This window comes from Crocodylus porosus, unplaced genomic scaffold, assembly GCF_001723895.1.
Source record: "Crocodylus porosus isolate Cpor-Errol unplaced genomic scaffold, CroPor_comp1, whole genome shotgun sequence".
Classification (NCBI taxonomy): domain Eukaryota; kingdom Metazoa; phylum Chordata; order Crocodylia; family Crocodylidae; genus Crocodylus; species Crocodylus porosus.
Genome location: NW_017728906.1, coordinates 198,960,589 through 198,987,207, shown reverse-complemented (window position 1 = coordinate 198,987,207; position 26,619 = coordinate 198,960,589). Strand labels below are relative to the sequence as shown.

Here is a 26,619-nt window from a genome sequence, read left to right as displayed (position 1 = left end):
ATCTGGGGGAACGATTATTCACCAGAGCGCCCCAAGGGATGATGAGGTTCAACGGTCATAAACTACTACAAGGCCGTTTCAGGCTGCACATGAGGAAGAATTTCTTTACTGTCCGAGCCCCCAGGGTCTGGAACAGCCTGCCATCGGAGGTGGTTCAAGAGCAAATTGGTTGCTTATCTTGCTGGGATCCTGTGACCCCAGCTGACTTCCTGCCCTTTGGGCGGGGGGCTGGACTCAATCTTCCGAGGTCCCTTCCAGCCCTAATGTCTATGAAATCACATCAGAGTGAATTCACACATACAGAACCCAGATAAAGCAAAGGAAATTTGTAGAATGGATGTAACTAGCCACATTAGTCTGCAGCCAAGTAAAAGGCAGGGTAGATTTGCACCTTATAGACTAACTAAAGTAGAGAGATATAGCACAAGCTTATATCATCTGCATCTGAAGAAGTGAGCTCTAGCCCACAAAGGCTTGTGCTAATAATATATATGTATACACTTGAATTTATATGGTACAAATCTACCCTACCTTGGTAAAGAATAGTCCATGTGCATCATAGTTGGACTATTCATTCCATCCAGGAAAAGTACACGCCAACTGCAGATGCTTCCTCAGCCTGACAAAGGGTATTTGTACCCAAAAGCTTGCAAAGAAGAATTTTTCCAACTATATGAGTTGCTTTAATAAAAGAGATCGGCTTTACCCAAAGCACCTTGTCTGGCTATTTACAGCTTTCCAAGTAGCATGATGTACAAGCTTTCTGACAAATCCAGGAAATGTACCTTGTTTGAATCTTGGAGAATTGCATTTTTTTTATTGTTTGAGGTTTGTTTTTATGTCCCCTCCATATCAGTCTGTGCCTTTTGAAAACAAAACCCTGATGCTTCTTTTTTATATGATAAAAACAGATTTTTTTTTTTTTTCCTTTTCCTCTTCAGGTTTCCATTGTATCCAAAAGGAGGGGAAAAACTTCAGTTTGAGTATGGAGTATACCTTCTCAACAAAAACATAGCACAGGTAAGGAAACACTGACTTGTTACATAGAGTTGTGGGGGGGTTTTAAGCCATCGCTGTCTCCTGTCTGCTTCACAGACTCTTAAGTAGACGCATTTTTGTGGGTTTTTGGCTCCCAACACAAACTGTACCCATAAGTCAGCCTTCAGTCCAGATGATGCAGTGCTCCATGCAGAAAGCTTCCATGTATTGTTAGGGCTTGCACTACTCTAAGGCTACTGTTCTAAATAGCCTATGGATTGGATGCAAAACACCATTGACTTCCTTGGACTGTAGCTTACCTTTTGCAGTGGCTTCCACGTAAAGCCCTTTAACAGGTTCACGAGTTAATGTTTCTTTTATTTTTAAATTGAAGCTGCACTTGGCGGTCCACATCATTAGTCTTATGCACTAAAGGAACTACTAATTTTATTTCTGTTGCTGCATCTTAATCCCTTTCCATCTCTGCTCTTTTCCTGTCCTGTGGCTCTAACCAGCTGTCTACTGCTTTGCTTGATAGGATTCTCCAAATACCTTGTTCAGTTCTTTTTAACCTCTTCCAGGATAACGAGATTACTTCCCAATTTATTTATTTTTTTTAAAAGAATAACTAGAGCATTCCTGTTTTGTCCTGAAGTATATTGTTAAAATTACTCCTCTCCTTTATTTTTTATGCCAAACAATGTTTATTGTACTTTGTGTGTATAGTTTCTGAAATCACTACAAAGGTAAGACTTGGGACACAAGGCTCTAGAGTTGTCATCTGGCCCCCAAACATGACTGAAGTGCCTCAGATATTGGATCATATACTGCTGTATTTGAATTTTCTAGCACTCAGAGGGACTCTTCTTTCACAAAAAGTTGTGTGTATGTAAACAGAGGTCTGGTAAAGACTTTTTTAGTGTTTCATTCCCAGCTGTTGAGGTTGAAGAATAACTGACATGTGTTAAACTGCTTAAGAAAAGTCAATAAAGACATAACTTGGCACTGTACGCATGTATAGACAATAGGACCTTTCAGCAGACCAGCAGATAGAGGAACTGTTTCAGGAAATGTCACACTTGCTTTAAAATGCAGTAAATTGACCACCAAAACTTAAAGGGAAAGAATTTCATTTTTAAAATCTTTTTAAATGCTATTTTGGAGGTTGGAGTTGGGGATCATCAGTTCAGGTGGTCTTTACAAGCTCTCTTAGTACACCTGGAAGTTTTATTCAAATAGGTCCCTCTCTAGGTACAAGTGTAGAGGGTCTTCTCTGTGCAGAAGTGAGCCCATGTGGGTAAACCTCCACTTCTCAATCTGGAGTGCTGTCTCAGCCCCCTTTTCTCTGGAACAGCACCATCCCCTTGAGGGTCAGGCACGACGGGGAGCATGGGGTTGTCTGCGTTCCACCCCACCGATTTTGTTGACCAGACAGTTTTCTGTCAGGAGTAAATGCAATTCTTTAATGCTTTCCCCTTCATTTCTGCTTTGTGATTCTGCAAGAGAAGTACTGGTTAGAGCAGGGGTGGGCAAAATGTGGCTTGCGGGCCACCAGGCCATTCCATCTGGCCCACGGGGCCCCTAAAAAAAATTAGAAAATTAATATTAATTTGCCCCTGGCTGCCTGCCATGCGGCTCTCGGTGGCTTGCCAAAACTCAGTAAGTGGCCCTCTGCCCAAAATAATTGCCCGCCCCTGGGTTAGAGCTATCATGAAGAGAGCTCCGATATTCATCTGAGAGACGGGGTCCTTCCATGTGCCTCTTCATGAGTTGTGTGATTGGCAAGCAAAGTCCCCTGCCAACCCTCCCGAGCTCCTGTGCATGGAGAAGAGGCTTAATAGAGAATGACACGCGTTCCTCTCAGTTTTTCCTGCCGTTGCGTTGTTGCTTTCCTGTAGGCTTGGAGCTTGGGTGCTGGGGAGAGAGACCTGGTCCATACTAAGAAAAATGACTGAAATCAAAACTTCTCTGGAGATAGACTGCTATTTTGTTAAGCATTAGGGTAATCGCAATGAAAACCACGTCTTACACTCCGGAGAACTAAGATGGAATTTGAAGCAGCTCAGTACTAGGTTTGTGAGCCTCTGTCTGGGGAAACTGCTTTGCTGTTACATTCTCGATTTCAAAAGAATGCATTTAATTCTGGATGTTCGTAACAATTTCACTCTGCTTCTAGGTTCAAATGGGTTTCAGGCTCAGAACTTCTCCTTTCTTTCATTTGCAAAATCAAAGCCTTGGCTAAATTCATGGTGCAGCCCCCTTCTCTTTTTTTTGTCAGAGTTAATATTAGGAATCTTGCAAACTTCCAGTTAATATTTCAGCTCGCTTGAACTCCAATTATAATGCTCTTGCAGCCTTATAATTTTTCTCTTTCCCAGGACCTTGTCAGTAAGTATGCGGATTGTGATTACTAGCTTGTAGGGTTTTAATTGGGAAATGCAAACCTTTATCCAACTTAATAATAAAAGAAAATGTCAATAATGATAAAGAAAAACTTTTTGTTCAGGAAAAATGTCCAGGTCTCGTAACAATTGGGCTTTGGAGTATCGGGAATGGGAGGAAAACTTGGTGTGTCTTTGTACTGTCTCTAAGTGCAACATAATGTATACCACTGCCAGTTTGAAATTCTTCCCTGCAGTGTAACACGACTGGCTTATACCCCTTGGCTCATTGGCAAAGTTTGCTGGTTGCCAACCAGTAGGAAGGCCTAGTATCTTTTTTCGTCCTTCACCTCCATCCTTTTCTTTCTCCTATCGCAGGAAAAAATGCATTCGTTCCTTAAAATTATGCCAAACAACTGTTCAGAAACCTATCTAGGATTTCTGGGTTTTTTTGTGTCATTCCTAAAATGTAAGACCATCATTGATGAAAGGAAAACCTCAGCAAACATTAGTGAATAGTCCCATTTGAAGTTTTCATAGATTTTATAGACATTAGGGCTGGAAAGGACCTTGGAAGATCATCGAGTCCAGCCCCCTGCCCAAAGGTCAGGAAGTCAGCTGGGGTCATAGGATCCCAGCACGACAAGCATCCAAATTTCTCTTGAAGAGCCCTCCAGTGGTGTCTGTGGCTCGGAAGACAAGTGCTAGCACAGACTGTAGAAGTTGTGAAGTATAGCATTGTTCATATTTTTTCCCAATGAATTAAGGCTTTGTGGGTATCATTATTCTACTTAACTGTGCGTTCTTAACAGTCCCCACAACCTTAAATTTTTGGTATGGAAACTCGTTATGAAAGGTTAGTACATTGTGTATAATTAGATGTATTAAAATTCTACTTGATAAAAACGTAGTGATCCCAAGGGAAAATAATAAATGTCAGTGCATATAAGTTGCTTTTATGTACTTTGATTATAAATGTCATTTATTTAAATTGCGTAAAGATAGAAGAGAAGTTAAATTTGCACTTAAAGTGATTTTTTTCTAACTGGCATACAGAGAGTTTCTAAAATATATGCAGCATTACCTGTCTTCCTTCTAATGCTATGTAAACCTGAGTGGAAAACTTAAGCTTGAGGCACAGTAATATTATAGTAAGTGTAGAATGGATGGGCCTCACTTGTCTAGCTGTCTGCTTTTCCTAAAAGCACTTCCTCACTTTTTTTTCCCAGGCCGCTTCCTCTGTCTGGGAGAAATTCTGTGTTTAAAATTCATCAAGCCAATAGGTTCATCTTTTTAAAATCCTTTCTTGAAACTGCCCCTAGCCAGGATGCCTGCAAATTACTTGGATCTTTCCTGGTTTTCTCTGATAAAATCACAATTTCTCTGATTAAAAACCCCAAAATCTGCAATTAAAATGAAACAGCACGCACGCACGCAATTGCAAAGCAGTTTAGAAGCCTACCAGTGCCTCAATCACTCATATTTTTATTTTTATAAATGAATATATCAATAAAGCATTGCCTCAATCACTATAATAAAATATATTCTAAATACCTATAAGTTTTTTAGTATTTGATTTTGGGTTTTTATCACGGAAAATCAGAGCTTTCCCCACCCCCTTAGCTCATGGTATGCAGGTCCAGGCCCCTTATTCCCAAGCCACAGTCCCCTGGCCCTGCTGATGCTTCTTGCCCCTTAACACTCCCCACACTGCTGGAAGGGACTTGGACCTGGATCTGCAGCCCCCTGCCCCTCCAGCAACACCCCAGTCCCATCTGCTGCCCATGGGAGGTGCTGCTGCAGCATGGCAGAGTATGGAGCCTGGCTCCCTCTCCTCTGTGGGCAGCATGGCCGGAGTGGAGCCCATGGAAGGGTGGATGTGGGCTTGGGCGCAGGGATGTGGGTGGCTCCCCACCACTGTATGCACTTCCAAGGGGACCCGTGTCCCCCAGATCTCTGCACAGGGCAGGGGTGGGTGTGGGCTGCCCGCTGCAGGCTCAGGCTCCCTGCCCTGGTGCCCTCCCCTGGGGCCTCTGCAGTCCAGTGGGTGTGACCCGGTGTGGCAGGGCAGAGCAGGGCCATGTGGGGAAGCTCCTTGCTGCTGTGAGCTCCACGCTGCCCTGGCAGCGTGCTCCCTGCCTGCCCTGCAGCAATGAAGGGCACAACCTGCACCACTTCTGCCACTGCTGTCAGGTGAGTAGGGGACGCCTAACCAGGGCAATGCAGGCTTGCAGCAGCGGGGAGCTTCCCCATCCTGCTCTGCTCTGCTCTGCTCTGCTCTGCTGAGCTGGGTCCCACCTGCTGGGCTGTGGAGGCCTGGAGGAAGAAGAGCAGGGTAGGGAGCCCAAGCCTGCAGAGATTAGTGCACTTTCACCCCTTCCTTGCACACAGATCTGGGGGGTACATGTGCCCCCATTCCTCCCTGGGAGTGCAAACAGTGGTGGGGAGCCAGCCCCTCCCCTCTTGCCCCCCAGCTGAGTTGCCCTGTGGCCCTGTCCCACTCCCCACCAGGGCCCTCAGCCATGCAGTCCCCCTATCCCCACATGCTGCCTCAGCCCTAGCCCTAGCCCTGCCCAACTCACTCCCTCACTATGGGGGCTCAATCCCCTCCACCCCCTGCACCCTCACTTACCTACAGGAGTTGCTCTTCAGGCTGCCTGGCAGCCATGTGCTCGTGTACGTGCGCACGTGCACATCGCAGGCCCTGCCTGACTGTCCTCCTCTGGCTCCCCGCAGCCCCTTGCAGGCTGGAACGCTGCCAGCCTGCAGGGAGCTTTTTGCAAAACTGCAAAATACACGTGTTTCTCCATTAAAATGAGAAATCTGTAGTTTCTTGGGTAAAGGAGGAAATCCACTCTTTTTTTTTTTTCTCTCCATTTTTTTTCCATGGAAAATGGAAAACCCAGATCCCTGGTCATTAGTAAGGCAAGTGAGAAGCTGTGACTTCTGCTTTTTGCTAACCGTGCCATTCAGCCCTCCCAGTACACTTTTGCCCCATTCGTCTGTTTTTAATCCCTCTTTGCCATCTTACATGCAGATTGCAAACTCTGTGGTGGGGAGAACAGTCTCTTTCTTGTCTATATAGAACGTAACACTAAGGGGCCTAGATCCTGTTTTGAGGCCTTTGGGTAGGACTGTGGTGCTAATCTCATGTAAATGCTTTTCAAACTTTATTACAGGCTGTGGCTTCAGCTCAATATGTTATGTTCTTATGCGAGCACTGTCCGATGGAAGAACTGCGTATTGGCCAGGCCGTTGATGTGCGATTCAGCACATTTTAAAACCCTGAGCCGAAAAGTATTTTCTTTCCCCACAAGGGCTTTAAGGGCTGAGGAAGCATTCTTCATTATCCAGGCACCCAGTCCTGCTCAGAAATCCTCTTCTCCCCATTTACAGAAAATGATTTCTCAATGTAGTGCATTAATTGTTGATATCTGGCAAACATGTTCAGTCATGGTGTAGTGCTACATTGCTCTTTCACCCTTTCAAATTTATGCTGCGTTCCTTCAGATGGGAGGCTTTAGGACTGAAGTTTAGAGTCACTCGTTGCCTAGCAAATGACACTTACTAGCTAAACCCCTTATTAATTTTGCAAAAAAATCTTGTGCAGTTCAAGTTGGAAGTCCAGCAGTATGATTGTGCAGACTATAACTTTAAAATAGCTGGTATAATGTGAAACTTAATTTAACAATATTCATCCTTTGCTGCGTAAGCCAGAGAGAGAGAGAATCCAATGTTCAAATGAAGCCAATTAGCTTTTCTTGCCTACTGATAGTCACAACAAGCAGTGCAACTTAAATGAAGTTTGAGAGTGAAAACTAGACTCCCAGGTTTTCTTCCCAATTGTTCTTTAGGCAACCTCTGTTGGTTTGGGTAAATCATTGACTTAACTCATTACTGAATTTTCCTATCTACCGATTGGACTAAGTGCTAATTTAAGAGTGTTTTGATTTCAATTAATATTTGTAAAACAACCGTTATTTTGAGCTTGTGTCAAAATGGCAGGGCCATGCTTCAATAAATCAACAACTTCTTTCTTCCCTTTGGAAGGGTTTTTAAGGCATTAATATTGTTGCTGGTATAACACTTCTACTCTCTCTCGCCATACTCCCAAAGTGTTTTGAGTTTAGTACATCATAAAGGTACAAACCATAGTACCGTTTCCAGACTGTAACTTCTACAATCCTGGATAAAAATGATCCAGATCAGCACAGGTGATGGGCATTTTTATCAATTCTGTGCCAAGCTATAGACTCTAGTCAGGGCTCAGTAGCTCCTGTCTCCTATCAGTGTCTTAGCACAGCTGTTCCTTGCAGAATAGCATCCTACTTTGAACGAAGATCAGCTGACCACTGAAGGGATGGATGACCCTGTTCCCAGTTGCTTGAGTCTAGCTATCTGGGAGCTGAAAGTTTCCCTTGCTTGTAGAAAGGGATGGACACCAGAGATCTGGACAGACTGTGTGAAAGTCTTGTGTGCCATTAATTACCGAGAAGCAGCTCAGTTCCATCAGGTTTCCCAAGCCTACAAACCTTTTGGGAGGCTTTTCGTTCCATTCCCACAATCAGAAGGAGGCGCAGCAAAATGGTTAGAGCGTATATGATAGCCTGTTGGTTACTGAAGCAACAAGACTTGGTTACTGCATTTAAAATACAGATTTGCAGAACGTTGTTCTACTTCACACAGCCTGAAAGTGCCAGTTCAGGGCGTGGATGTTCGTAACAGTTGTACTGCTCTTAAATGTCACAGATTGGGAGCCGGTTCATAACTGTCACGGGTCAGAGATGTCCACAAGTGGTGTTCTAGCACTCCAGGAAGCATGATCACCTTTTAGGTGCTTGCACCCATACTTTTAGGACCCCAAGGGTGGGCGATCTTTGGCCAGGAGGGTGTTTTCATTTTTCTGCTTTTCCTTGGGTGTGTCTACACACGCGCTTTAATGCACAATAAGCTATTTTACTGCGTATTAAAGCATCACATAAAAACCTCTGACATTACGTTAATGCACAGTAAAAGAGTCTACTGTGCATGAAGCAGCATTAAAAAAGCATGCACTACTGTGTATTGGAATGGCTTAATGTGCATTAATTTGGTACCTCACATTGAAGGTACTAAATTTAATGTGCATTAATGCAAATGTAGATGCGCCCCTTCTCTTCTAAACATGAGTTCATTGAACTTCACTAGTCTTCTTGACCAAACTTTGCAATGTGCTTTCTGACTGGGAGGTATGGGGCACTCTTGGTTTCCAGAGTAGGGGGGAGCATCATGAGGGGCTGAGATTGAGTAGGATGTGAGGGCACAGATGGCTGTTGAAAAGATAGCTTTTATTGAAGAAGTAGTGCAAGGGAGCTCAGTGACTTAAAAAAAAAAAAAAAAAAAAAAGGCCAAGAAAAGGGAGAAAGGGCAGGAAGTAGAGTCTGACCCAGTACCTGTGTGGACAGTTGTGGAGGGGAAGTAATGCAGTGTAGGATGCTGGATACTTGAACCACTTCTGTGAAACACTGGGTTTCCAGACATAGCATTGACCCAGTTCACCAAGAGTGCTTGATGTTCCAGTTTCCCCTTCAAACCATCCCAGGTGGCTTTAAGCCTGTTTAACAGGTCTGCATATCTGCCCACTTCAGGTTTAACCTTCATTTAAGCCATTCCAAATGTTAGGTGCATCGGTACCCTAAAGGGCAATTAATGCCAAATTTCGCATTTATATTTTATCCACTGACAAGTCCTTTGTTTAACCACAATTATTTGGGATGTTTGTTAAATGTAAGTAGAGAAAGGCGCATATGCAAAGTGGTGGATTTCTTTGGGTGCTTTACCAGCTGCAAGTCCAAGGCCTTCACCAAGCAATAAAATTGGCAAATGAAGCAAGAGAAGCCAGCCTGTGACTTAGCTCACCCGAAAACAACAGAACAGTGTGGAGCATGGTGGGTAGTGCATACCATATCCCAAGCCTTGCTTTCTTCAATGCTACTTTGCAAATGTAGAACTAACCACATAAAGGAAATTGCCTTACATGTTAAATGAGATCTGCTTGAGTGGATAGTGTCACTGAAGTTTCTCCATAGGCTTTTGAACTTCTGACCCTCTTTTCAATTCCTGATGCACTGATTATTGTAATGTAGAAGTTCATGATGAATGAAGTCATAGGAAGTGAATGTGCCCCCGTCTTGAAATCCAATAAACATCACTTAGTGATCCTGAGGAGTTTAAGTAGTACTAAGGCATAAACTTCTGCATTTCAGGTTATAATGTAGCAAGACTACAGTGCAGCAATAAAACTTTCAGTTTGAAAAGTCTCAGTGCTTGATTTGACTCCGTGTTTTTTTTCAGGCTAGTGCAGTTACTATCTTCTAAATTGCTTTTTTAATTTTAAACTGTGTAAAAGAGTCATGGAGTATGAGAGACACCTTTATGGGTCCCCTGCTCATCTACTTCATTGCTTCTTTTTTTTTCTCTTTCTTTTTTTTTAAATAAGAAATCACTCTCCTCCAGGCTTTATAGCAATACTGCACTTACGTAAGTGGTCCTTTCCCCAATCTGTCTTTCACAATGGTTTTCTATATTCTTATTAGGACACCAAACCCAGTTTGTGAAAGCTAATGTATACTGCCCCTCTGGAGGGGTATTGTGTTTACTGTCATGGAAAGCTTCATCCGTATGTGGCTCTAGAAGGAAACGCACATTTTGGCTGATCTAAATGTTTTAAGTTTACAGTGTGTTCTGCATGCATGCTAACATGTACGCATACTCATATTTCCTATATCATTATTTTCTTAAGTTAGTTCTAGTGGGAAATCTCCACTAAACACAATTACTGTGAAAGCAAAGTCCAGTATTAAATATCAGGTTTTCTCAAACTTCAATTTTAAATGAGTTATAGAACAAAATTTCCACTAATGTCTGGGTGACTACTGCAGACTGCCAAATTCTACAAATTGGAAAGCAAGCAAGCAAGTAATCACAATTATTCTTTTGTTTTAATCAATTGACATGCATAACAGACCGGTAAAGTGCTGGAGTTATTTTTATGACATATGAAGAGGTAAGAGACCTCTACAAAGGTTTAGTGTTAAAGCTTTGTTGAAAGGCTGGGAATTTACCATATTCTGTGGATTAACAGATTAACTCAATCTGGTTTTGATGCCAAATGTATTGGGAAGTTAAGGCTGAACTTTCCTCTCTTTACTGTAAGTGTCCCCAAAGTATGTATTTTTATCTTGGCCACAAGTGAACAGTAAAATTGGTGTCAAGGGTCAAAAGGATACAATCGAAAACAGATTTTAAAAGGATGCTGGTCATGCAAATTGCAGCCATACAAATTTTACTTTGCTATTTTTGTACAACTAAAGCGTACGTTGAAGATGCGTACGCAATTTTCAAGCAAGCCAAAGGCAGTCAACTTACAGGAGGCTCTTCCTTACTAGTAAAAATCAGATTGGGAGAAGGAATTGTTTGGGAGTGTATAGGCAGAAGTCAACTGGTGTGAAAGTGCCATGAATTGATAGTGTTTGTGATCCCGAAGCAAAGATTCAGCCAAAAAAATGGACTTACGTGGCCTTTGAACAAACTCAGAACTGGTAGCCGGGATCCCATAGGATGCAAATAGAAGGGGGAAAAGGACTCCAAAAAGGTTTGATTTGTAGCTCAGGCAAGTTTAAGGGCACAAAAACATGCTATCCTGATGTGAAAAAAGGGTAGGAAGCCTGTAGTAAGAGACAGGCTCAGCTAAACCACGAGCTCTTAAAGTGACTTAAAAAAGGACCTAAAAGAAGTTTGGCCATATTACCAAGGATATACATAAGTGTATTGCTTGGCCATGTTGGAGATAAGACCAGAAAGGCCAAGGCACAAAGTGAGAAAGCTAGTAAGTAGCCAAAAAGTTGACTTCCTTCCTCGCCCCCCGCCCAAAACCCATTCTGTAAAAATGCAAGAGGAAGATTGAGTAAAGTAGGTCCTTTACTGAATGCAGAGGGGAGGTTACTAATGGATCTTATGGGAAAGGTTGGAGTATTTAATGACTTTTTATACAGAGGTTGTATTGATAAGGACAAATGATTAATGTCAGGCACAATTATTATTACAAGAGAGGGATTAGGTACTCGAAGTGTAGAGTATGGAAAGAAAGAGGTTAGAGCCTGCTTAGGTAAGGCAAATATTTTTATATCAGCAGGGCCTGATGAGGTTCATTCATGAATACTCAAGGAATCGACAGAGGCAATCGCAAAACCATTGGCACTAATTGTTGTGTATTCATAATAGAAGTCAGGGGACGTCCCAGCAGTCTAGAAAATGTTAAATGTAATGCCCGTCTTTAATAAAGCGGGGGGTGGGGGGAGGAGGCCCAGGGAAGTAGATTGACCAGCCTAACTCTGAAGGAAGTCTCTTTTGTCTGAAATCTTATCCAACATCTCTGCCAACCATACAGCTGATATAACAAAATACCACAAAAAAACCCTTGCCTCCCATACATTTCCTGGACCATCATGGCCATAACAGTACAACAGCAGGCGAACGTTGATATTTAGAAAGATAGTGGAACACGTCATCGATCCAGTCAGTTTGTTAGCACCTAAAGGACAGCAGGGTGATCAAGTAACAATAAGCATGGATTTATCGGAAGCAAATCATGTGTTAATTTGTGGTGTTTGCCGTGTTCGTGATTAGCCCTTCACCGTCCTGATAAGGGTTATGTTAGGCACTTGTTCAAGCGTGGTGACGGGTCACATTGTTCAGGCACAGTCTGAACGCATTGACGGGCCAACTTGAGGAACTGTACGCTGTTGTTGCCATGTTGGACATTGTTCCACGAACATTAATCTCCACAATCTGTCAATTAGGTACCTGTTTTAACTGTGAATTTAGTGCTCGCGAAAGAATGGAAGGTCTAATGTGTGTTTGAGAGCGGACCTCGTGATGAGATCACTCTGCATTTGATCACGTTGGGCAGAAGAGGTGGAGGAACAGGTGGATTTGAAGCTAACACATTTTTTTTATTTAAAAAAATATTTTTCTTTTGTCTCCTTGTCTAGATAACTGATGTGATAAGGACAGACCTTGATATGGCTGTTTCAGCTTTTTTCTAAAACCACAGCAGGCCGGTTGTAATAGAGGACCCAAATCCTGTTCCTTGGGTATAGCAGAGGGGACTGGAGCCGGGGGGATGCAGCAGGCTAAGCTGCCCTTGTTGGGTTGCAGGCTGGCCCTTAATGAAAAGGGAAGAACCCCTGTGTGGAGCTGGGGAAGGCACATGACAAATGTGGTACGGCTTAAAGGTGTATAAGCCCAGGGCCTAATCCAGGGCAGGCAGTCTGACCCTGCGTGCTGCAGGGAGAGCAGCTTCTGAGCAAGATGCCTGCAGCAGACAGATGGGCAGGCCCCTGAGCTGCTCCCTGGGAGCTGATGGCCTGTAGTGAGGCAACAAGACAGAGCTTGGGTAGGTTTTTAGTTGTGAAGCAGAAGCTTGCATTGGTTGTTGAATACCAGAAGACTGGGTGCAGCTGATGGGGTGGATTGGAGGCCACAGGTATGCTGCAGGAGCACCCACCATAGAGCCCTTCCAGGATCAGAGATGCCAGGAGGCCTGGGACGAAGTGCAAGATAGGGATGAAGGGCCCAACGAGACGGGGGGGCCAAGGTTGAGAGCTGGGCCTGAGCAGTGGGCCAGGGCTAGAAGCCAGATAAAGTGGAGCTAAAGCCAAGAGGGCTGAGGTCTCTACAGAAAGACTGAACTGTGCACAGACTAACCTCTGCAAGGCATGGGCATGGCTGCTAGGGCAGGAGGAGGCCATGAATTTAGCCCTTAAGGCAGTTTGGGCCAGTGGGGTTAGGTCAAGAGACTGTGGGCCACCAGGAGAATATCTAAACCCCAAATTCAGATGGGCCAAGTGGTGCCCAAGAGAAGGACAGAGCAGAGACCAAGAGCACCATGGGCTTACCCACCTCTGAGGGCAGCCTCCCTTCATTGCCTTTTAACAGGAGCCAGGCAGGATCAAAGCAGCCACAGGGCATCATGGGGCATCATAGCGGCCCTTGAGTGCCATCTTGTTACAGGGTTGGAAAGAGGTCTAGCGCATTGATGCACTATAGTTATTACCCCCACCTTTCCTCTCTTGTTTCACTTTCTGAAAACTACAAAAATCCTTCCATGCAAACCATCCACTTCTAACTCAGCTGCTTTGATTTATAAAATGGCATGGTGTAACTTTTTCTCAACTCTCTCCAAATTAATTTTGGAGTCCGTTAATACAGGTCAACGTTGCAATCATGTTACAGGTTAGTAACTTTTTAGTAAACTTACATTTCAGAGCTAAGACGGATTTAAATATAGGTAGGAAACCTTCTAGTGTGCAAATAATCTGAAGTATTTGTATTTCCCCCAAAAGGTATAAACACACAACTGTTTATGTAGCAACAGGCATTATTTAATTGATTCCCTAAGATTGTTTATATAGCAGCAGGCATTACAAGATTTTCTCTTTTCATTACTGCAGTGTTGAGTCATTTGAATCCTAGCCATTGCTCCTTCATAGTAGGAAAATGCATCCAGGATCTTGTAAAACAATTAACTATGTCATTTTATTAAAAATTACTTTTTATATTTTTTGCATCCTGGAATTTAACCTCCTCTGAAACCCTTACGTAGATAGTTGGCTTATAACCAGTTCAAAGACACATTTTTCTGCTTCTGTTTCTCAAGTTTGTGTACTCAAAGTTGTGGGTCATATGTTTATTCTTCAAATTGGTATGTACCAACAAGGTCATCAGTTATTTTTCCTTGGTTTAGAGTTGCTATAGAGCTCTGCGGTTGAAATTAGTGGTTTTAACGTCTATTAATATTGGTATGCCCAATGGCTACGATACAGTCACTGTATATGCTACGTATGTTATACAGTTCATTTTGTTTGTTAGTTTGTTTTGCACAAGGAGACTTGTGCTGCTTCTACTATTTTAAAAATACCAAGCCAGCTGAGAGACTAGCGAAAATGCAAATGTGCTATGAGTTTTTGGTCTAGACTGGCATTATGCTCAACAAAACGGGTTGGAGACGGATGGCAATGCGAATTTGGTTGTCTTATCTGTGTTGGAAGAATGCCCCTGCATTTTTAAGAATAAGGAAACCACAATTTATCAATGGCAGAAGAAAGGAAACAAATGAAATTCCTTAAGAGACAAATTTAGAAAGGGAGCATCCTGAATTGTCAGCTAAAGATATACTAATCGAGCCACTATGCACATCTTGGTTCAACATTGGCATTTAGTGCCAGGTGCAATTAATCATTGAATGTTTATCACTTGAAATTTCTTGTATATTGAAATGGGGTGGCTTTCTTTGCAATTAAATTGTCATTCGTTCTGTGTATCCCCTTCTGAAAAGCTGTAGTCGTCTTTTGCAACACAAGCCATTATTTCAGTTGCTTACACAACCTAGTATTTCCCTGGAGTACAGTTCAAAAGTCACGAGTGCTCCACACAGCAACAGAAATGTTATGACTAGCAACTCACCACCTTGCATTTCCATCTTGGAAGATGATGCAAAATAGAAACTAATGCAGAAGAGCAACTAATAAGTAGCAGATGGAAGTGTGTGTTTACAAAAACACAAGCCTGCAAAGAGCTGTCAACTGTTATCCTGTCTTGCCGTCCTGTTTTGATGTAGCACTTACCTAATGGCAATTATAAAGATTATCAGCCTTTAATAAATGCCCTTTTTATTTGTCTGGCTCGATGTAATTATATTAAATGGAATGATGCATTCCTGGCCATCAAGGCTAATTAACATCATACAGATTATGAAATTCCAGTAGTGGTTGCAATGCAGGTTTGACCATTGCCATTCCATAGACTAGAAAGGCAGGCCTTAATTGGGAGACTGTTAATAATCAGTCTTTCATTTATAAGCAATGTGAAGTTAGTAGCAGGAGGCAGAAATCTGCCATGGTTCAAATTATATGCTTTAAAAATGAAGGCATGTTAAATGCAGGGTAGAAATACACCACATTTCTTGGTAGCAGTGTGTAATTCCTTTTGCATTTTCTTCTTGGTGATGTTCATGATTGAGTTGCCTTCATTCTGGGGAAAGCCCAAACTACTCTTTACCAGGAGTGATACTGGTGTGTTTTCTGTGTTATTCCCACATCTGCCCTGTAGCTGGAGACTCGGCGTCAGCTACAATGGAGACAGCTGTTATACCGACATTTTTCAGATTTAACTTTTGCATGCTCACCTGGAATGGTTAACAAAGTCCTCCTTTCTTTTCCCTCATCCTGATTCCAGTGCATGTGACCAGAGTACCAGAACAGCACAGACTGTTAGAGGTTGGTTTCGTTAAACCATCTAGTTTCTCAATGCTCTTAGTTTTCAGGTCACAACGGGCCCTTTAGTTCGATGCTACAAATCCTAGTAATTTAAAGCAAAATTATACCTTGCAGTCTAGAGATGGAAGTTCCTGAAGGCAAGCGTGTTACGGATTGAGGCGAGTTTGGTCCCCGTTTTATCAGGGTGCTTTGCGATTCAGGGCAGTTAGCTTTTCAGCTGATGTAGCTTCTACTTTGTGTTAATGAACCACGCCTTTATTATGGGGCTATGCTGACATGGAGCCTCTGTTGCTATTGCGGTAGTGGATGTAAAGCCTCGTTTAAATTAAACAAAACAAAACCTTGCAAAGAGAACCGGCCAGATAATAAACCTTATTGTCTTTCTGCAGAGACCTTGGAGCAGGAGTTGCGGGAGGTCCGTGTGGTGCTAATGCTGAAAAGTGTATGGCTTTCAAAGGCAGTTAAGGCCCTGACTCCTATTAACTTTCTGTGGGATTTGAGCACCTAATTGACTCTTGTGCCTTTGAAAACCTCCGCCCCCAGCTCCTAACTATTCCGGTTTCAGCATTATTTCATGGCTGACTACCAGCAGAAACACTTGGCTGACGTGTTTCTTCATCATTACTGGATGTAGTAACGGAGGTAGAGAATGGAAAACAATTGGGTGCCTGTTTGCCGTCATTGCCGTTAACAGATCAAAGAGTGCTAAGAGCTGTAATGCTGCGTACATGCCAGCCAACTACCTTTCGTTGTGCGCCTAGGCCAGTGTTTTTCTGACCAGTAGGAAGTGTTGACTTTGCTTGCAGTGACGCCGGATGGGCTTTTTGTGCTTTTTAAAAGTAAAGAAAAAGATTAATCAGTGTGTTCTTCTAAGAGTACGACTGAGAACACGTGTAGTGTCAGTCCTCAGCAATCCCCCGCAGTCGAGGATGATCGTCTTCCATGATTGCCTTATTTGTGGGTCCAAAGGTGGCTGGCGAGGCCAATCTGGGATCGACAGGTTCTAGTACAATGTAGGCGCATGTTCCCACGCAGGGTGGGTGGCCGTGGAAGTGTGTTGCAACAAGGAAGAGTATTATCCAATTATTCAATGAACAGGCTCGTGTTCGCAGGTAAAGGCAGAGCAGCCAGTTCCCAAATGATGAGGATGTCCTCAAAAGCATCAGAAAAGCAATAAATTCTGCGGGGGGAGGGAGAGATGTGTGCGTCCGTCCCTGCCCCTTTCCTGAGAACTCAGTGCTTCTTGTGCTGATTTTGTACCTAAAATGCCTAAGGTAATTTCCTCAAATTTCTGCTTTTTTTTTTTCTTCCTCAGGATTTTTCTTGTCATGAGCCTCAAACATGGCACCTGCTGCTTAAAAACAACAGGGGCAAATACAGATTTTTTTTTTTAAAGCAGGAGAGGGGCAGAGGAGGAACACCCTTTTGCAAACCTTGAAGGTTGTTCTGAATCTTTTCACACTAACCAATAACTGCTTGTGTCTGCATTTCAAGCGGTGCTATAGCTATATTAATGAACGTGAAGCAAAAAGCAAAATCAAAATACGAGTAACTCTCCCTATCCTTAAGTGTGAAATGCAGAAAGGAAATTAGCATAGCAAAAAGAGCTAGGATTATTTTGTTTGTTTGTTCTAATCCAAGTATTGTCATAAGTAGTTTTAAACCTTTTAAAAAATACAAGCTTTTAAAACTTCACAGTTCTTCAAATTTAACACTGTTCATAGCTGGCTCCTCTCCTCTCCTCTCCTCTCCTGCAGCACATTATGTAGCTGTATTCTTAATCCATTAAAGGGAAGGTTTCCAGGGAGGGTTTTGTTAGTGACTTGGCTGGGAGGCAGGTTCATGTCCTCGATCAGACTTTGGTTATCACTTGATTGCTCCTCTCCATGCGTGCTACACATTTTTGTTCATGCTAACTTAGGGGGAAAGAAAGTTGCTGCACACAAGCCGAATATTAGCAGGGAAAGTGCAATTTAATGATTTATTATTGGTATATCGGCAGTCGCACACTAGCCATCCAAAAGACCCTTATCTACTGAGGATACATGTTTAAGCTCAGGATACATGTTTTATCCTTAGCATAACTACCTTCACTTCTGAGGATACATGTTTTATCCTCATTAAATTTGAGATTAAATGTATTTTGGGACTGCTTGCGGATGTTAAAACAAAACCAAAAACCAGGAAAAAAAAGCAGTATACCTGAAGAAATAATGCAATCCTACAACCTGGCTCTGCAGCATCTATAAAGATGGGGCACTTCAGCAGGGCTTTATGGCGCTTTTAGCCAAAGTTGATTCAAACAGCTATTAGATAAAAATGCCAAAAAACCCCACCAAAGTGCCCAATCTTTTACAGACATTGGGTGAGCCAGGTTGACGTAATGTGCTGCCTCCTCTGGGCACGTGCAGGGCTTGGCAAGGGAATGTGCCACGTTTAAAGTAAAGCACAGGGTGTTTTGGGTTTTTACTTTTACTTTTTTTATTTTTAAACATATGGAAGCACCCTGTGCGCTGAAATGAAAACAGGCACATTTTCCTGTAGATAATTGGGGTGGTGGGGTTATAATACTCAACTAGAACAAACGTTAGCTTGCATCCAACATCAAATTATCATTTTGAATGGCAGCAGCAGGACTAGTTGCTTAACCACTCTAGCTGAAGGGGAGAGAGTTCAATGCTGTTGTCACAAAGTGAAAGCCTTTCTTCCTACTAATCCCCAACGTTACCTGTAGTATGTGTTTTATGTTTAATTGTAATGGTTAGCTGCTTTTTTGTAGACCAGCACCAAAATATTTATATAGCATTTTAGAAATGATACAGACCGTCTCCAGGCTGATAAGTAATTTTGATAGTGGTAATCAGACTTAATTCACATTTGTCAGGGGGAGGTGGGAAATGGACTGGGAAATTCTGAATTTGGCCTTTCTGGTGGGATTACCTTAGTGACCCCATTCAGTCTCATCTCCCTCATTGCATACATGAGTTGTTATAGACATATTTAACTACTCTGGCATCATAACAGCAGAACTGATAGCTGGTATCACAGTAAAACGTCCTAGGTAGGAACAGTTATCTCCAAGGAAATGTCTTAGCAAGTCGCTTCATCTGGACTTTTCAGGTCTTTTGTGTGACTTTTGTGTTGTTTGAGCCATGTTCTCTGTATTCAAAAAGCAGCAGAACAAGCACTCAAAGTTGTATTTTTATTTCCTGTGCATATTGCCTAACAGTAGAGAATATAATCAATGATTCTGGCTTACGTGGCAGGCTTCTGTCTCGTTTCAGGCCATGCACCGTAGACCTCTCCTGTCTTTTGCAAGCTTAGTTCAAGCAGCGCGTCTCTGCTTGAGCTCAAAGCTGTGCGTGTATCCTTTTTTTAGCCCATTTTGAATTTTGGTTTTAAAAAGGAATCTTGTGTCTGAAACTATTGTTATAGGGTGCAAATGTTAGTCTATAAATTAATTGCCGCAGGACCGGCAGACACGGGGAAAATATGATTCTGGTAGCTGCTTTATTGTAAAAGCATCCATGCAGTCGCTGCCTAACTCTTTGCCTGCTCAGCAAAAGCTGTTCTGCAGGCAGTACCTCCTTTTGTGTTCCAAGCTAAAGCTTCTGCTTTTGTTTTCATGTGATGTTAACCATAAATATCCGAACAATACAGGTTTCTATTCATTTACAACTCCTGTAGAAGTAGTGGAATTTGATCAGAGTTCTGGTACTGCTCTGCATTGCCAACATGACAGTATGGAGTTCACATTTTAGCATATCTGTTTAAACGACTAAACTTTTAAACAGAGCTCAGCATGAAAGCTGCTGTTCAGTGGCATTTGTGAACTTCCTTGGTAATAGAAAACTGATTGACTAGAAACAAGGCTCTTGTTCATATTTAATACTGCATAGTCTTCCCCCTCCTCCCCATCTATAGCCCTCTGATCCTGGCTGTGTTTGAAATGGGTGCATGACTGCCTTAAAGGGAAAAATCCTTTAATCCTGTCCTTTTCATGCCGTGAAACCTTAGAATTTTAAAAGAAACTATTAAAAAAAAATAGCTATTGTAAAGGTTTGGCTGTGGTGGGAAGACCCAACTGCAATGTCTTTGATTTTTATTGTAAATTTCTCTTTTTCTTTTGCTCTAGGCTAGTTCTTTGCTTAACCAAATCCAGTGTAATCCCATCAGGAGAGCTTGGTTGATCATGCAGTAATTTACATTGTATGGTTGTCCTAATCCAAGCTCTGTCACTGTATCAGAAAATATGCATTGCAGCCCACCATGCCACATAGTTTTGTTCATATGGAAATAATAAAGTGTGTAAAAGTGGCCTCCTGTTGCACAATCCAGTGCTGAGAATTATTTTTCCTAAGCAGTTTTTTTTTTTTCCTTTGAAAACCTAGAAGTAACTCCCAAGGCTTTCTTCCCTGAAAAATTTAAAGTTTACACTGTTTTAAAACAATGGATTAGGAGAAAAATAAATTCTAATATCCATAAAGCGCTCAATTTCTATTGTGTCCAGTGAATGATGCTAATTTCCAGGCAAGCTCTACCAGTTACGTAGATGTATAATCCTAAAGAGCTAAGGAGTTGTTCTGACTGCGGCTAAATGGGTCAGTACATTGTGCCAGGTGCTAAGCATTTATTTCTCAGAAATAGCAGTGATTTCCTCTCTGTGACTTTGAACTATACTAATGGCAGTATTCATTTATCACACTCAGCCTAGCTTATTCCAGTAGGCTGTGTGTTAAGCGATGTCTTTCATACTGTGAACAAAGGCTGGAGGATATATTTGACTCCAAGACCTTCCTGGAAGTTTATAATGCAGAATAAAATAATGGGCATGGATTTCTAGTAAATTGATGAAGTAGAGTTGTTTCTTATGGGTTTTTTTTAGTAAACATAAATACTTAAACTAGGCAGAATGTGACAAGGGCTGCAACGGGCATGTGTGTTATGACCAGGGATCCTGGTTTTCTATGATTTAAAAAAACCAAAATCACAAATACTACTCTAATTAAACCCCCAAAATCTGCATTTTTCCATGATTAAAATGAAACACCACTCATATATGTATGGGTGTGTATATGTACATGTATGTATATGTACGTGTGTGTGTATAGTATCAGTTGAGCACAATGTTTTATTGCTATATTTACAATTTTAATGCAGTTTGGAAGCCTACCAGTGCTTCAATCACTATAATAAAATAAATTCTAAATGCCTATAAATTTGAGGGTTTTTATCATGGACACTCAGAGCCCTTCCACCCCCTGCGCTCACCAGGACTTAGATCCAGCCTTGGCTGTGTGCCCCACTCCTTCTCCCCCCACTGGTTTGTGGCCCTGAGCATCCCTGATATACTGGTACTCTGGCCATGGACTGAGCTTCCCCACCGCACTGTCCTGCCACGCCAGGCCTCACCTAGGGGGGAGGGCAGCAGGGTGGGGGAGTCTGCCCCTGCCCCACGCACATATCTGGAGGGGGGTATGGCTTTTCATTTCCCCCTGGGAGTGCGTGCAGCAGTAGGAAGCCCCTCCTTCCCCCCCGCTGCCCTCTGGACAAGCCACCCGTGCCTCCATCCCACTTCCCACCTGGGCTCTGCAGCCGCACATGGTCCTGGGCCCCGGGCCCCCTGCACTGCCCCAGCTGGGCAGCAGCAGCCCCAGCCATGCCCAACTCCTGTCCTTACCATGGGGGCCTCAATTCCCCCCCCCCAACACTTCCCCCTCCGGACTCACGCAGTCATAGCGTTAACAACTGATTATGCTGCTGATTTACCACTGCTGAATGGTAGTTCTACATATACACATTTTCTAATTAAACTACTTAAACTTTTCAGTAACTACCTTTTCATAATTCCAAGCATACTTCTCCTAAGAGGTACTACATTTCCAGAAGATAAGTTAGACACTGGCACTGAGGCAACTACATTAGGTCTGTGCCTCAGCAGATTATTATTCTCAGAGATGGGAGGATTGAAAAATATCACTTCTTTTAAGAAAGCTCATTCACTGAACGTTGGGCCTCCTTCATCAGCAAGTATTTGCATGCACTTTTGAATTAGTATGCTAATCAGGGGATTCAGGTGAGTTAATGTAATAACGTTCCCCACACACACATGCACTGTAATAACTACTTTGTTTATAATGCATCTCTATTTGCTGTGCCAAATATGTCAAAACTAGTAGGTAGCTAAGGATACAATAGAAGTCAGACTTTTTTTTTTTTAAAATAAATAAGTTGCTACAGTCAAAATTATAAATGTTACATGGAGGAATTAATATGTAAAAGTTCATTATCAGTGTTGGATATTATGAGGATAATTCCTAATCCACCATCCCAAAAACATACCTCTTAGTTTAGCATAGATCAGGGTAATATTTTCATAAGAACAGACAGTGCTTGGATACCCATGTGTAAACAATTTTTGCTGTTTTTGAGCCAATGAGTGGTGGAATGCAGCACTGAAATATAAGCCCCCCATGTTTTATCAACCCACTTTATAGGGAGAGCACATTCTTATAGTGTGCAGGAAACAAAGCAGTTATACTATAACAAGGATTAATGATCAGGTTGACTGATTATTTTATCATTGTCCTCAGGGCTTTTGCTAATCCATTATTATGGAGCTTTGCATTTAAAATATTCCTAAAGGATAGCAAACTTATGACTTCTTTTTCCTCCTCCCCCCGGCCCCCAGTTTGAATTAATTGGCTATCCTTTAACTCTTATTCTGAAAGCTAGTGAATAACCTGTGCATCCTCTACACCCAGTTTTGAAATATAGCATAGAACTTGGAAAGCCCTACTAATTCTAATAATTCTGTCTTTGTAGCTTAGGTATCAACATGGACTGGGTACTCCAGATCTCAGGCAAACTCTTCCTAACCTGAAAAACTTCATGGAGCATGGGCTAATGGTCAGATGGTAAGTGCCTCTTTTATAGGTTAGAAACTACAGCAAATTTTAGTTCATCCAGATTTTTTTTTTAGTGGCATGTGCTCTGCAGCTCCCTTTCACAGTGAAAGTTCTTAAATGTTGTCAGCATGGAGTACATCATAGCAAACTCTCCTTTCCTCCTACGGGTAATGGCATTATATGCCAGTGAATGTTAAGCAAGATATGCCAGAGGTGGGGAAAACATTTCAAGATAAGGTTTAGGCCCGAAAACTCTGGACCAGCCAGGGAAGTTAAATCATTCCATTTTCTTTGTATTTAGGGACACTAAAAGAAGTACTTTCCAGTAGTAAGGTAACTTCCAGGGAGTGAGATGATCTTCATTCAGGAAGCCAATGCCTGCAGTAGCACAGGGCTTTGGATTGGTCACCACCTTCAATTAAATAATACAGCACCATTAGAAGCCAGTGGAGACTTGGCAAATTAAGATCAGCACAGTTCATAGTATTAAATGGGAAACCATATTGTGCAATACCTGAACCTGAGTTGCCTTCAAGGATAGTGTTAGGGGTGTGCAAAATGGGCCATATTCAATTCAGATTTGGCCTGAATCAAGGACTGTGATTTGATTCGCTGATTCAGAGCACTGTCCTGATTTTTTGATTTGGCCGAATCTGAATCTGAAGATTCGATGTTGATTTGTAGAAAAAGCAATTCAGCCATAGACACAGCTTTAAATGTTTTTTCTACATACCTCGAGGTACCGGGTGCAGGTCGTGAACACTGCGATGCTGGGGCGGAGGGAGCGTCGCACAGGAGTGTGCCCCCCCCCACACGCCTCCCCAGCTCGGCAGTCAGCTGCAGGAGGGCTGCAGGTGTCCCCCCAGACCCAGGAGGCACCAGTCACCAAGCCAGAGGGTGTGAGGGTCCCCCATGCACTCCCCAGTGGACCGGAAGTGCTTCTAGTCCACTGCCAAGCATGCTAGGACTCCCCGACCGTGAGACGCTTTAGCTGCCCCAGCATCTCAGTATTTGTGAGCTGTCTGGTACTTTGAGGTATGTAGAAAAAATATTTAAACCTGTGTCTACGTCCAAATCATCAAATCTCTGAATGGATTCAGAGAGGTTAAAGGGTCTCCTGATTCGATCGGGCCAAATCTATGCCAAACTGAATCAACAACCAAAGCTTTGCACAGCCCAGCATAATATCCTATCTGTCATCTCAAACAAACCCATTACTGTAGTGCAGCGGCTGGACCCGATGACCTCACAAGGTCCCTTTCAGCCCTAAAATTCTGTGAATCTATGCATTGCAAACTCATGAATAAATGGCGATCGTAGAACTCCCTTGAAACCCTCTAGATAACTCTCTTTCCAGCCATGGTCTCAACTCCTAAGTGCATTAGGTTTTTTCAATGCCCCTAGGTTAGCTTGGCACTGGAAAAGAAAAGCTAGTGCACTCTGGAGCTAGACAGAGTTGTATAGAACAGAATACTGCAAATAAATCTCTTTGTCTGTGAAGGCATTTACTGTGATGTTTAAATAATGCTCCTGTATTCCAGACTCTTGTTAATTCTCTTGCCCCGGCAGCTTTGCATAAAACACTGGACAGCGGAGGTGATGGAAGCAAACCTTGGGGAACGCTGTGTGACTGTCCCTGGCTTGGATGGGTAGTTTCTCAACTCTGTCTTTGCAAAACAGGGTGTCACCCTTCAGCCATAGCACAGTGTCTTCCTTCTAGGACCTATTGTCCTGGATTGAAACAAATGCTACCTTGGCTTCATTTGTGTGGAAGGGCTACTAAGGGATCGATCAGCTATGTGGAAGAAAGACTTAACACAATAACAGCCTAACCCAGATAATAATCTTTCCTCTACAAAACTTCCTTGAAGTTTCCTAGATAATTTCTTTCTGGAGTTCACTTTCTCAGCCATGAAGTTCATGCCTGCCCTGCAGCCTTTAATAGTGACAAGACAGAGGAACATAGGAAGTATCATACTGGGTCAGACTAACTGTCAAGCCCAGTATCCAGTCTGACAGGTGTAACAAGGCAGCCAGGTGCCTGGGACAGTGGGACGCATGGGGACAGCAGTGACTTTTTGTGGCTCTTGCTGTGCTGCCAGTGCAATTGCACAGTTGTGGCAACTGCTGTTATGTTTCTGCCCCCTTAACCCTCCAAATTGTGCCCAGGGTTGCTGCCCTGGTTGTCCCCTGCTAGTTTAAGCTGTTGCTGACGGTGGCAGTAATGAATATACAAATGGTTTTTATCTAGAGTGATCTATCCCCTGTCATACCCTCCCTGGCAGTTTAGACCTAGGAGACCTCACTAATGGTCTGTGAACACAGTTGTCCTTCCTAGCCCTTATTTATGCCTTTTGCATGGGGAAAGGATAAGTCTTTTTAAGGCCAACACCTAGGTCTTTACCTGTTTTGTCTCCCACAAGAAACCAGGTCACTATACAGCATAGTTTGTGAAAGGTATACCAATTTAATAAGTGACCTAGATTGCTATTCAAATCTGATTTAGTTGCGTTTGAAAGATAATGTAGGCAATGGAAAGGAAAAATATGGAAATACAAAATTATAATAAGCATCGTGGATGGGAATAAGCACCAACACCAATATGGTGTAAAAGATTATTGGGTTAGAACTCAGCAGAATCTATGGAATACAGATTTATTTTCCCTGGGCCAATTAATCCCAGATACGTAACGCAAATGATTCCACGAGTGACTCTGACTTGTCTAAGGAATTTTTCCCCCTCTGCTAGCTCTGATCCTGTAACAAGTCACATTAAAAAGGGGTTGCCTACAGTATGTAGATGTTTCTTAAGCTTATTATATAATAACTGTCACTGAGGTATGCAAGTGCTAAAATGATCCACGGTTGTGAGCTACAGGGCCCCTGCATTTGCTCAGGACTGAAAATGATTTTCCCCCAGTCCATGGAAAAATCTTGGAGCAGGTCCTCAAGGAATCCACTTCTAAGCACTTGGAAGAGAAGGTGATTAGGAGCAGCATGGATTCACCAAGGACAAGTCATCCCTGACCAGCCTGCTTGCTTTCGTGACACTAAGGAAGTATGAGTTAGAGGAACGGACTGTACAGTGGATAGAAAATTGGCTGGATCATGGGGCTTAAAGGGTAGTAATCAATGGCACAATGTCTAGCTGAGAGCCAGTATCAAGCTAGGTTAGTCCTGGGTCTAGTTTTGTTCAATATCTCTTGATTAGCGACTTGGAAGATGGGATGGAGTGCACCCTCAGCAAGTTTGCAGATGATACTGAGCTGGGGGGAGTAGTAGGTACACTGGAGAGTAGGGCAAAGGGTCAAAGAGACTTAAATAAACTGGAGGATTGGACCAAAAGAAATCTCGTGAGGCTCAACAAAGACAAGTGCAAAGTTCTGCACTTAGGCTGAAGCAATCCCATGCACCAGTACAGGCTGGGGACTGACTAGCCAGTCAGCAACTCTGCAGAAAAGGACCTGGGGTTACCGTGGACAATAAGATGGATGTGAATCAGCAGTGTGCCCTTATTAGCAAGAAGGCTAATGGCATTGTGGGCTGCATTGGTAGGAGTGTTACCAGCAGGTGAAGGGAAGTGATTATTCCCCTCTATTCAGCACTGGTGAGGCCACATCTGGAGTAGTGCGTTCAGTTTTGGGCCCCTCACTACTGAAAGGATGTGGACAAATAGGAAAGAGTCCAGTGGAGGTTAATGAAAAAGGTTTGGGGGCTGGGAGATGTGACTTATAAGGAGAGGCTAAGAGAACTGGGATTATTTAGTCTGAAGAAGGGAAGATTTAATAGCAGCCTTCAGCTACATGCAGAGGGGCTCGAAAGAGGATGGAGCTGGGCTTTTCTCAGTGGTGGCAGATGACGGAACAAGGAGCAATGGGCTCAAGTTGTAGCAAAGGAAGCTAAGGTTGGATATTAGGAAAAAATTCTCACGAGGAGAGTAGAGAATTTTTTAAATACATAGGGGGTAAAAAGAAGGTCCCGGGTAATGTGGGGCCCTTGCAGGATGCATTGGGAAACTTGGTTGTCACACCAGAT

At 42.8% G+C, this 26,619-nt stretch overlaps 1 protein-coding gene across 1 annotated transcript in view; it reads left to right on the top strand.

The window, feature by feature from the left end:
* Positions 1-26,619, top strand: part of UVRAG (UV radiation resistance associated) — a 142,258-nt gene that overhangs the window by 97,094 nt on the left and 18,545 nt on the right. Inside the window, exons 13-14 of the mRNA XM_019530474.1 lie at positions 942-1,020; positions 22,502-22,593. Coding sequence (XP_019386019.1) covers positions 942-1,020; positions 22,502-22,593 — 171 coding nt within the window. The remainder of the gene's footprint in view (positions 1-941; positions 1,021-22,501; positions 22,594-26,619) is intronic.